The sequence below is a fragment of the Xyrauchen texanus genome, chromosome 1 (genome assembly GCF_025860055.1).
Source record: "Xyrauchen texanus isolate HMW12.3.18 chromosome 1, RBS_HiC_50CHRs, whole genome shotgun sequence".
Lineage (NCBI taxonomy): Eukaryota > Metazoa > Chordata > Actinopteri > Cypriniformes > Catostomidae > Xyrauchen > Xyrauchen texanus.
The window spans coordinates 43911641-43924009 of record NC_068276.1 but is presented as its reverse complement, the minus strand read 5'-3'; the positions used below and the strand labels follow the sequence as shown (position 1 = coordinate 43924009).

Genomic DNA, 12369 nt, shown 5'->3' with positions numbered 1-12369 from the left:
TACATAATTTAGTTTATTGTATTACTAGATGTATATCGTGCACGCACAGTTATAGAAATTATAATAATAATACAATTAAATAAATAAACGCTAGGCTAATTGTAAAAAAGAAATTAATTAATCTACGCGGCGATTTAATTCGTTAATTAGGCGGCTTGAATTCTTAATGACTTAAAGTTCAAATTTAGCAACAATAAAAACATAAAAAAAATATTTTTGCATTATCTTTTTAGCAATTTGAGATAGGTTAGCATGCGTGTTGGGCTTACCCTGAACACCTGTAACTGTCTGAATGTCATATAGGCTATAACATATATATATAATTGCAACACAAATATAATGACATTACTCATGAGACAACATTAACAAATTCATATTAATTAAATTGACATTGAATCAGTCAAAATAACTCCAAGTGACACGTGCACAAACATTAGGATCATCTTCATCATACAAGATAACTAAACCTTCAGATCTAATGAAGTTGAAATGTTATAAAACATGACTAACTCGTGTCGTTTTTTACGTGTGTTACTTTACACTCCTTTGTTTCGCTTTAATATGAACATACTGAGATGCTGGATAAATTCTAAGCCCTCCTGTGGTGCGCCAGCTCGAGTACAGAGAGAGAAATCACAAAATGTAAAACAGGTGTTAAGGGAAAGGGATTATGAAGGACCGTCTGGAATGATATTGAACTTTTTGTATGCATTTAGTTATAGGTAAAAAGAGTATACGAGACAATGTAAAATCAATCAATGTGATTAAACACTTTCTTTTGTAGCTTCAGAAGGAGCTGATCTGACATGCAGTCACTTATGTTGATTACGTTTTTATTTTTTATTATTATTGCAAAATTTTGCGTAAATAGAAACATGGCTACTTTGGAGTCTTCGCTGGTCAATTTATGTGACTTGATTACAATTGCCTTACATTATACATTAACTTCTAAGTATTATTTAATTAACAAAATATATAAATGAACAAGAAAACAAAGGAATATAAGTCCATGAGTCTTTAAAAAGCGCGGAAAAAAAACAACGATCTCATAATTATTACAGTTTTATCAATGTGTGCTTTCCCTTGCCTTTACTTTCCTTTCTTTAATTTAGTGCTTGCATTGGACACTTTTGCCAACCATACTTTGTGAAATTATAGAACCGAAGCTAAAGTGTCTGGATTAGTAGACATATTTATTTTGTATTTAGTCATCTGTATAATTTGAAATGGGTTAAAACTTTCAAATATAGTCCTCGTTTAGACTATAAAACGTAGCATATATATATATATTGTGGCTAGTCAGACTATTTTAGCTATTTCAGACTTTGCTCACAGTTTAAATGCAAACTAACTCTCAACTCTTTTCGACTTGTGAGAACTGACATAGCCTAATATATATAGAAAATTATATATATTATTTTAATATTAACTTTTTCTTTATCCCTAGTTTCTTTTCATGTTCTGTATGTCAGAACAAAGTTAGACACTTTTTTAGAGAAGTTAGAGAACTCAAATCGTGATACTTTTTTCTCAGTTTACACTTGCATTATTTTATTAATTATAGTAATTATTTCTAAAATATATTTTTTATAATAATTAATATCCAACAAGAAACTTTGTAGAATGAAAATTAGCTCTTTAAACTGAACCAAAACATATTGTAGACAATACATATTGAGTAAAGCAAATAAGAGCAATGCTATTGCGGCAAATAACACATAATAGCGTTCCAGTTGTTTTAAGCGCATGTGGCAATTAAAATAAGCCGCACGTGCTACTAAATGACTCAATATTTATGATTAAGGTATTCTTCTCGCTCTTGCTCTATAAATATTGGCATAGATGCCTACTGCAAATATAAAAACAAATTGAACCAACATTTCCACGAAATTAAGATAAGCTTTATTTAAAATTAAAAGCTGCATTAAAGTGTGACGTTTACCACCTCCTGTCTTATAATGTAGTCCAACTTTATATAGTATACTTAGAAAATATTAGTTTGACTGTGATGTCACTCTCTTGTACCTCAACAACAATAAATCATAAGTCTGCACATTTTGTGATGGAGAAGATTGTGTATTATTGTTGTACATAATAATAATAATAATAAGAAGAAGAAGAAGAAGAAGAAGAAGAATACAAATAATGGAAGGCCCCTTTAAAATATTTTTTTCAAGCTGCGAAGATTTGTTAGGCCTGTGGCAGCAAAAATGTGTATCACAATAAGCAGATGTCCATATTTTTTTTTTACATTTTAAACAGTTTTTATTGGATATTTGGACAAATCAACACACTATATACATATGAGCCTAGTTTAAAGCATAGCGTACACAGCAAGTTAACCACAGCAAGTTAAAATGAAACAATGAAATATATTTTCTTCTATTTAGATATGTGAGCATATTCACAGTTAATGCTGTACTTCGCAAAAAAAATGTAAAAAATTTAAAACTTAATGTGCCGGTGTCATTGAAAAATTAAACATGAATATGTTTTGTTTGGTTATGTCCTATAGAAGGGGGCGGTTTCAATAGACAATGCGCGCTCACGGTCACACACTCATCTGGCTAGTCTTTCCAAACACACACACACATACACACACACACACACGCGCGCGCGCGGGCAAACACACACAATCACTTGAAGTTAGGTGACATTTTCTCGTGTCCATTATATGTATTTGTGCATTACTCAATTTAGTTAAATGCATTTATCTACACCGATGAAAAGTCACATTTAAAGGAGAACTGTGTTACAATTGAATGTCTCTATTGTCATAAACACGGTTTAGCCTATTACTTTGTGTGTGTGTGTGTGTGTGTGTGTGTGTGTGTTTGCGCGTGTGTGTGTTTTAAATAATTTTACAGTTCATAAAAGTTTAAATGAATTTAAATACAAAGACGTGAAGAAATGTTGTTTATATAAATAAAGCTCTTTCGCATGGTAGAAAGTCACATTAAACTAATACAATCGGTGAAAACAGACTCTGAAATAAAGATAGTCCAGGTATGTCATGCAATTCAAATGTTAAATCAAGGTAATTAACTTTAGCCTACTCCAACGTTGCAACTCCCAAAGCATGCTTTAAAATGTGACTGAAAAGTCTAGTCTTTAAACTTTAAATAAATTAAAGATTTCAAGCAGTCTCTACATCCACTTGCGTGTGTTATTTGAAGAGAATTTGATGAAAATGTTTTACATTTCTAGACAATTATGCGATGTTAATACTTACACATCGTGTAATCGTATAATATAATGTGTGGGTAATACAGAAAAACATTAGTTCACTGCAATTTGAAAATACAGCATTGTAGGCTACACATGATCTGTGCAGCGAGCAATTTTACACTTCGACAAAAAACATCTTTACAATGCACCACTACTTCTACAAAACGATGCATCAATTGCATAAAATGCCATTTTGTCCAACTTTTATTTATTTTTATAAATGCATCTCCGATAATAACTTTTATTATTGCTTCATCAGTCCTTTGATGAAGAAGAGAAGCTTTCCGTATAGTAATGCGACTCCGTGCTGCGTGTGTGCGCGCGCGCATGTGTGTGTGACACTGATGGATACGCCAATGGTTAGACGGACAGATGCTTGGGCGGATCTAACGGCATGCACACTCCGTGAGATTGGGCAAACATCCGAGATCCGTGAAGGACTGCTCTTTGCTTTCAATCTGCCCCTGTGAGCTCGGCGTACGGCGATTCGAGAAATTCTGGAGATTCGGCTTTTATTGAACGCCGGGACTCCCAAATGCCCCCTCCGCTCGATGCGATTCCCTTTGCGGTCAGATGTGAGTATTGAATTGCGTGAAAGAAGACAGCACGAACTCAAAGGCGAAGACACGGACTTGAACGCATTTAGCAGAAGAGGCAGTGTGTGACTACTCACCCTCAGCTAGTAAACAGAGAGGACACCGTTCCCATCTGCCCCTCTTAAAGTGAAGGGACTGAATTTCTAATCCAATACGGACAATATTTCCCTTTCACGGAGAAGAGTTTCCACTTCACTCTAATTTACGCTTACGGGATATAAAAAAACTGTCTCATCATAACATTGACTAAGTTTGTTTGTTTGTTTTTAATAAGTGACATATCAGTGATGATGGGCATATTTGGAAAATGTTGATCTTACCGTCTTTAAAAGTCCATTCTGTGAAGGAAAGCGTTTGCTAACGGATTTTGAACGTGACATTAGAGAGAAAGGCATCTCGGCGCTAGAGGAAGACGCGTCTGCTTCGCCCGTTGCTGTTTTTAAATAGACTACCTGCTACAAGCCACACAAAGAAGGGTAAAAAGAGCTATTAGCGGCCAAGAAAGTGTTTGGCAATAGCTCAGTGATCCATGCTCTCGCAGCAGCAGCAGCAGCAGCAGCAGCAGCAGCCCGAGTCCATCCCCTCCTTCTGATGTGCGTTATTACAATCAGGAATACCCAATCAAACACCTATAGCATCGATTCGCACCGCTCTCAGCGGATTTCCAACGCGCGCGGGCAAAATAAGCAAAGGAGGCAGCGCGCGTGCGACAAGTCCGTCCATCTCCTCTTCAACGCTTTTTATCTTTTTCCTCGTTTTTTCATTTTTTATTTTATTTTATTATGGACGAGATGGACGTTTGAAAGACTTGGAGTCTTCTGGATTTTCACAGAAAAGCTAACGGCGACGCATTAAAGCGTCTGCCGCCTTGTTTTTTCTTCTTCTTCTTTTCAAATTGTATGCTAATACTCGGATCGGATTCCTCATGGATAACACGTTTATTCAAACGACCGAGTAAGTACAGCTTTGTTCTTTTTGTTGGTTAATCATTGACTGCTGCCTTTTCATGCGTTTTTTTAAGATGAATCAGTCAGGTCATTCATTGATCTAGATAATGTACTGAAATCGTTGGTTTTATACTATACATGTAGGCTAAGTGTCAATCATTGCAAATCAATAGTGCTGTGTTTGTGATCTGCTACTTTTACTATTGTAGTGCATTGGGGTTGGCTGCGGTAGGGAGTGTTAGAGAGAGAGGGAGAAAGAAAGAGAGAGACATATGCCTGCCCACATGACATGAGCTAGCTAACCCATTCGAGATGGAAGGAGTTAATATGACACTGCTTGATGTTTGCCCCTGTTTGCAGACTTTGAGTGACGCGATCATTTCGTTTTCCTTTAAGCTTGCCTGTTGCAGCTTCCAGCGCGGAGTGAGTGAGACTCGCACTGAGGCACGAGCCTTATTTCTCCCCACTGTAACGGCTCGACTCTACGTCACATCCAAAAGCCGAGCGGGGGAAAAGTGAGAGGGAAAAGAGGAGGAAAATCCCGCTTCGTCTTCATCATCTTCAGATCTTGCCGTCTGATTTTTTTTTTTTTTAATTTTTTTTTTTAAACTGCCGATACATGTCAGGCGTGTGATAGCGCCCCAGGTGCCGTGCATCAAAGCAGAAGCGGAGCAGCTCTCGGGATCTCAGGGGCTGAAACTCCTGAACGCCCCCCTGAAAGAGAAACATGCCGCGGAGGAAACAGCAAGCGCCCCGGCGCTCGGCAGGTACGGCTCTTCCTCTAAATTTTCTGTTTTTCACCTTTGTTTTGGCACTATTTTCATATTAACGCTGTGCATGCGCGCGCGCGTGTGTGGGTGATCTGGAATGATCTGCTGCTACTTTATTCCAGTGGGAAGATGGTTACACTGGATCCGAAGGAAAAAAGTTTTTTTTTTTCTTCCACGTCCCCCACCTTTTTCGAAAGGGTGGTGTTTTAAGTTTAATGATGGCAGATTGCTTTCCCTTTATTATTTTGTAACAACACAGTTAAACTTGCATAATAACCGTTTTATTCCCGTAAATACTGATTATTTCAGTGGTTTTACTCTCATAGTGTTTCTACTATGGTCAGTCCCCCGCTAAAGCCTTTGATCAATCAAGTCTTTGATTGTTCTTCCTTTAGCTTCTTTTATAACGCTCTCTTTCCTCGTAGGGCGTAGATATTGACTCCATGAATTAGAGATAAAGAAGCGCAGGGAAAGAAAGGGCTTGGGTGTCAGCTGACTGTCATGACTCTCTTTGATCCTCGCCTTCGTTGTTTTGGTGGGCTTTTGCGCGAAAACATTTGATCACAAAATACCAACTTTCGCCTAGTTTTCCGTTTCGTTTTTCCTCCTCACCGTTTCTGGGAAAAGATCATTTTTGTAGCAGACCCCGGGAAGTAGGCTACCAAGGGGTCTAAGAAGAGGCTTTAATGAACAATTGCCATCTTTGATTTGACGGTTGATTGATTGCCCGTCATTTAGCTGCTCTTTGATCTATTCACTTCTGATAAATATCAATAAATCACTCGCCATGGCAACGCCAGAACCCCGTGACGTCACGTATGCCCTGACAACCGCCTGTTAAAGCATTTTTAATTGCTGCTTTAGAGTACTTTATTTTCTCTCAGAAATATCACAACTCCACATTTACTTCCACTGCTGAAGACCGCTAATTTGAGGAACACAAGAAAAAAAAGAAAGAAAAAAATGATAGGGATTACTCATTACATGGAATATGTACAATTTACTTATAACCATAAAACATGTACCAAAAAAAGCAATAATACAAATGTCTGAAGGCTAAACTGTTACTAATTTCTTTATAGGCCTATATTTGCCCACTCTTTAAAATGATAACTTAGATATCATATTTTAGTTTAAACTATAACCCGTCTTGTGCTCTTGAATCCTTGTCCAAACTTTACTTAAAGACACCAGAGGTCTTTGTGTATTCACTGATGAATCACACGATCAATGTAACTATTATGTATGTACATACTTCTAAAGGTTACTGTGCTGTATGCAACAGTATTTTTGAATAATACATATGTATTTTCAAGTTTAGATCCGTAGTGTTACCGCTTTTGCACTCATAAAGTTCTGACTGGAGCACTACATGAACACACGCCAATAGAGGGCACATCAACCTACAATCTACACATGCTGCAAGTTTAAAAACACGCACAGAGGCACGCACGCACACACAAAACTAATAACCTAATCTGGAGACGGAAGAATGGTTTGCTCCATCAGTCTGACCCGTCAAAGCAACTTTGTTTCATATTTGATTTAATTGTCTCTCCTTTGACAGCCACATTCATCAATAGCTCTAATGGTCAATCAGAAGTTGGCAGAGTGAGTGCTCTCATTTTGCCCCCCCAACAATACGTTAGGCTTACTTTATCAAAATGCATTGCCTAATGGACACAGAGGTAGAGGGAATGAGGGAGGAGGGGAACGAGGGTGACTGAGAAGCTTCTCATTTCAGAGGAGTGAGAGGGAGAAAAAAATCAGGCATTTATGCCTTTGATGAGCGGATGAAGACAAATATGAGAGTAGACTGAGAGCCTTTTTTCTCTCTTTAGACGAAGCAACTTCCTGTGATTTTTTTTTACTCCCTCCTTTCTTCAACCCAGTGCCCCTCCCCTGTCTCTCTATCTTCTTTTCACTCCATCCCTCCCTCCTAGCAGCTCTCACAGCTGCAAGTTATAAGGTTGACGACTGCACTGTGGCATACAAAGAGTGATGACAAATTGATTGCGCCGTCGTGATGGAAAGAGCAAAGGAAAGATGGCAGATGATGGGCCTTGATTAGGAACTTTGGGAAATCCAGTCCCCTGTAACCTTGAGCTTTGCATGAGAAAATTTCACCCTCCCTTACATTTTCTGTCTCTCTTTCTCTCTCCCTATTTCTGTCTCTCTCTCTCTCTATCTCCCTCCTCCCACCAAGTCTGGAAGGCCCGCTCAGCCATAGAAAAAGAAAAGTTGTTTTGCCAGCTTCATTAGTGTTCACCTAATTAGCTGTAAAGCTGATGGATTCCTGACAGACCTAATGATTGGAGATGACAAGCTCCGCACACTGTCATCCAGCCCAATTAGGTTTGCTGCTAGTTTGATGTAATCAAGTTGATATTACACAGTCCTCCATGCCTTTAGTTGGTGCACTAACTCAATTTACTGCTGCAGGTGACAAATGGGCCAGGGTACCTGGGTAATCACGTTGGCTGGAATAGAGATCTTTTAATGGTCAAGAGACTTAGAGCAATAGCAGCGAGGTGACAAAACAGAATCAAAAGCCATAAAAAAATGCATCGTGAAAGAAAATGTGTCACTTCTTCTGTATGCGTACATGCACACCTTTGTTGTGATTTTTTTATAGGGGGAAAATGGCTTGCTCTCTGTTTGTACAGTCTTCTCCATCTCTATTTTTTAACAGTCAGACACAGCACTCTCTGTCTAGTGAGGGTGATTCACCCCCTACCAAAATAAAAAAAAAACATTCATTGTTGGCAATGTAGCATACCCACCATGTTTTTGTTCGCAGTCTTCAAAGCTTTTACCAGACCAAAGATATCAGTTGTTTTGGGGAGTTGAAGAGAACATCCAAAAAAATGTTTACAAGCTAGACCTATCTCTTTGTTCGTCTCAGTTTTTAATATCAAAACACACTGTTGTTGGAAACACCATGTGCCCTCAATACCTAAGTGTCGAAACTACAGTCCCTATGTTGAAGTGTCTGTCTTGGCCCAGGATCTCATATTGGTTTAGCGAAATGGGATCTGCATGTCTACCAAGCGGATTTGATGTATGAAGATGCATGATATTGGTACTGGTCATTATGATACTGTTCATAGTTATAAGTTAGTTTATCTCATCTGCTTTATAACAAATGCAAACTCTCAGCATTGTGTTTAGAGTTACTAAATATGATTTATAAAAATATTTGGCTTGTGACGAATGTGAGGCTGCACTGAGATGGATTGCTGTTGGGGAAAGGAGCTGATTTCTGTGATTTTGTGTGTGTTTGATTGATTGCAGACAGGGAGCAATGATTAATCAAACTCAAAGCTTGTTCCGGAGAGGGTGTGGAGCTTTGGATACATGAGAACATTCAGGGGAACACCGGTGGGCTTGTAAATACATTTGCATGCACATATATTGAATGCACATACTTGGATTAAAAGTAACATAATCACTTAAGTCTATGATGACCACAGGTTAGTATAGATAAAATATATTTTCATACCTATATTCTCAGATAGCATACCATACCAATTGGTGGCGTATAGCTGTGCATACATGACATTTCTTGTGTTTACGGTTGATGTATTTATAAATTAAGAGTCATCCACTTTGGTTCAAGTGTTGTTGTTTTTTCACCCCCCTGCAATTTAATTAAATTATAATGAAACATGGTGACTTGATTGTTAATTATCCTTATTAAAGCCTAGTCATGATAATCTTATGCATGATTAAGAAAAAGAAAATTCTGTCATGTACACCACTGCCCAGAATTACATTCAGCTCTTTATCTGTATGGATTTAAAATTTTAAATGACTGCTTTTCAGAAAATTATTAATCAAAAGTTTGCATACTAATGCATGTCCAAATTTATATAATTTGAATCTAGATGTTTTGCATGCACCAAGCATATGATCTAAAAAAGTATACAAAATCATCTGTAGCTCTTAAATAGGTTTTTCTGTATCAGTATTTAAGGAATGTCTTCCTTATTTGACAGTGTTATGAATGAAACGCGTCAACACATTTAATTATAAATAGAGTGCCAGTTTATCAAGAGAGCTAAAAGGATGTTACTTTGCCCGTTGGACAGAATATTACAGTGGAATTGTGTATGTTTGGAGTTTGCTTAAATCTTAGAAATCAAGCTGTTACATATTTCTCCTTGCTTTCATTTTCACGTTTTTACATTGGTTCTTATTCCTGCACTCAGCGGTTGGACAGAGGGCTGCAGTTAGCCCTGTGTAGATGTTCCTTCAGCTGTGTGTGTGAGTGTGGATTATGGGGCCTGAGTCTTCATCCTGCTCACATTGCTCTGGCCCAAACCCTGCGCTCCCAGGCAGCCAACTGACACTATGATTAGTTATGGCTGTCCTCCGCCTTTTTCACCGCAAGTAGTGAGCAACAATGAGGAGGGTTAAGAGCAGAGGAGGTGGGGAAAAAGCACAGGAATGGAGAGAATGAGAGAAAAAGAACGAAGGAAGGAGGGATGGGGGTTAGTGGGTAAAGCTGAATAACCTAACAGCCAGTCAGAGTGAGAGATAGAGAGAAAGAGAGAGGGGAGGGGAAGTTCTCCTCCCTGTGGATCCACACCAGGGCTGATGGTTGATAAACAGAATTTTTTCCCCCGAATCCTCCGTCATGGCTCCCATTAGCTTGACAGCTGTCAATTAGGGCTCCCTTGGTCTCGCGGGCTGCAGTTTATTGCGGGTGGTTGATGCTGTCATTTCCCTCACAGTTTCGCCTTGAGTGTTATCAGGAGCGTTCACACAGTCAATAGCTGATGCATCAGCACTTATTTCTTAAATTGGCTCACAAGGCTGCATCCTTCCCTCATTTTTCCCCTTTCTATCTCCTTCTCTCTTTATCTCTCTATCTCCTTCTGTAGTTCTCGCTCTATCTATTCCCTTCTTTTCATTCCCTCTTTTCCAGAGCTTGTTTGAAGATATGACAATGTATTGTGTCTGCAGCAGGGTTAGTGAGAGTGCAGGGCGATTCCATGTGACATATAACAGTGTGTTTGTGTGTTTACATTTACACATGCTCCAACATACAAAATATGTCATGCTGTTGAAGAATGCAGCATATTGACCTGATATCTTTGAGGTTGTTGTCTTGTTGTACACAATCATTTAAAATACTAAAGAATGTTAAAATGTAGGGTTCGGATTATCTTGCTGTGTCGAATTAAGTTTATATATATATATATATATATATATATAAAATTAGTTTAGAGGCTTATGGTGTTTGCTACTTCGACAGATTGTAAAAATATGCTTGCTGGCTAAGAGTTTTAACGTTGTCTTTGAATTTATGTCTGGGACTCTGGGTAATTTTGAATCTGTTTATCCAGTTAAATAATAACAGTTTTAAAAGATAAGACTTCACAACTGTCGCTCCAGTTTGATTAAGTTGTTTTAAATATAGCTGAGTAAATTACAAAATATATAAATTAATTGTTTGTTGTTAGCGAGGTTTAAGCGAACATTTTGGGAAACATATTTACAAATGAAATAAAAAAAAAAAATCTCACCAGAAAAATAAACATGCCTAAATGTTTACATATGTTCACAGTCAAGGTTCCCATGTGTTTTTCAACTGGTTGTTTTGTTACTTGCTGTAGTGGGTTGATATTAATTTGTTCTGTCATTCAGATAATTGAAACATGTACCACGATATTTGTACATATCTTATAAAGCAGTTCTCATGGATAGAATGTATCGCTGTAAGTGCTGATCAGATTCTCCATAGTTTTTATTCTTATTTTGCTAATAATTGTTTATTTTGCAGATCGACAATTCAGACAGTAATTTGCTCAGTTCAATAAAGGCTACGTTAACTGTACATTAATGAGCCCGTACTTGCATTTACTTTGTTCCTATGTGTAACTTCAAATCTAACATCCGTGACCACAGGTTTGTTGTTATTAGCATAGATAGATTTGTTTTCATTAAATTATTTTATTTTATAATACTGATCAAAAATTCATGAAGTGTTTTCCCAGTTCAATATGCTCTGTACAGAAATTAGCACATACTTGCTAACACATGAGCACATACTTAGTTTGAATGTGAAACACTAATATCCCTGACCATAGGTTAGTTTTGATTAGTCTAGATACATTTGTTTTCACTCTGAATTATTCTTCATTTATTTTCTGATCGACAGTTCAGACAGTGTTTTACCTATACCCAATAAACTGTAATATCCAAAATTCACCTCCAAACATGCTTGTTAGTTCACATTGGTGATTGGTCAAGACTCATAGCTACATGATTTGCTGCAACTGTGTCTCACACATCTTCTGGGGGGGGGGTTAGGGCGGTCTGGGAGCAGACAGGAAATGAAAAGGGTTTCTAGGATCTATGTGTCTGGCTGTGGTAGACGGTTATTTTTACCTTGTCCACCCAGTATCATGAGGGATATTAGCTTAGCCTTGCACAGAAGTGGTTCTGAGTATCACAGTACTAATGAATCACCCGGCCCGCACTCTTTCCGCCTGCTAGAGTTGTTTCTGAGCTTGAGCAATACTGTAAGTCTTTGTGTGTGTATCTGTAAGGCCAGTCCACTCTGGCAGCTACATGCAACTGTGAAAGTTCCAGTGTAGTCCATTGAAATATTGCTGCGTGGATACAGATTTCCTGATTCAATTTGATTCTGATTTACAAGCTCTCGATTTGGTTACGATTTCAATTCAATTGGATCCAATATGGATTCATATGGGTTTATTTAATTTATAATGTCCCTTTTCCTTACATATAAAATAAATTATTTCCCAGCTAATGCTGTTAATTATACAGGGTACCTTAATATATATTTTACTATTTATA

At 37.7% G+C, this 12369-nt stretch overlaps 1 protein-coding gene across 3 annotated transcripts in view; it reads left to right on the top strand.

Annotated features, from left to right (window-relative positions):
- The window catches only part of LOC127648300 (teashirt homolog 3-like), a 76882-nt gene that overhangs the window by 13848 nt on the left and 50665 nt on the right, over nucleotides 1–12369 (top strand). Inside the window, exons 1-2 of one of the 3 annotated variants that reach the window (XM_052132944.1) lie at nucleotides 3667–4778; nucleotides 5168–5538. The exons of 1 other annotated variant lie outside the window; for it this stretch is intronic. In XM_052132944.1, the coding sequence (XP_051988904.1) occupies nucleotides 5499–5538 (40 nt within the window). In that variant the 5' untranslated portion in view covers nucleotides 3667–4778; nucleotides 5168–5498. Of the gene's footprint in view, nucleotides 1–3666; nucleotides 4779–5167; nucleotides 5539–12369 lie in introns of those variants that run through there. One more of the 3 variants, XM_052132954.1, reaches the window with a different exon arrangement.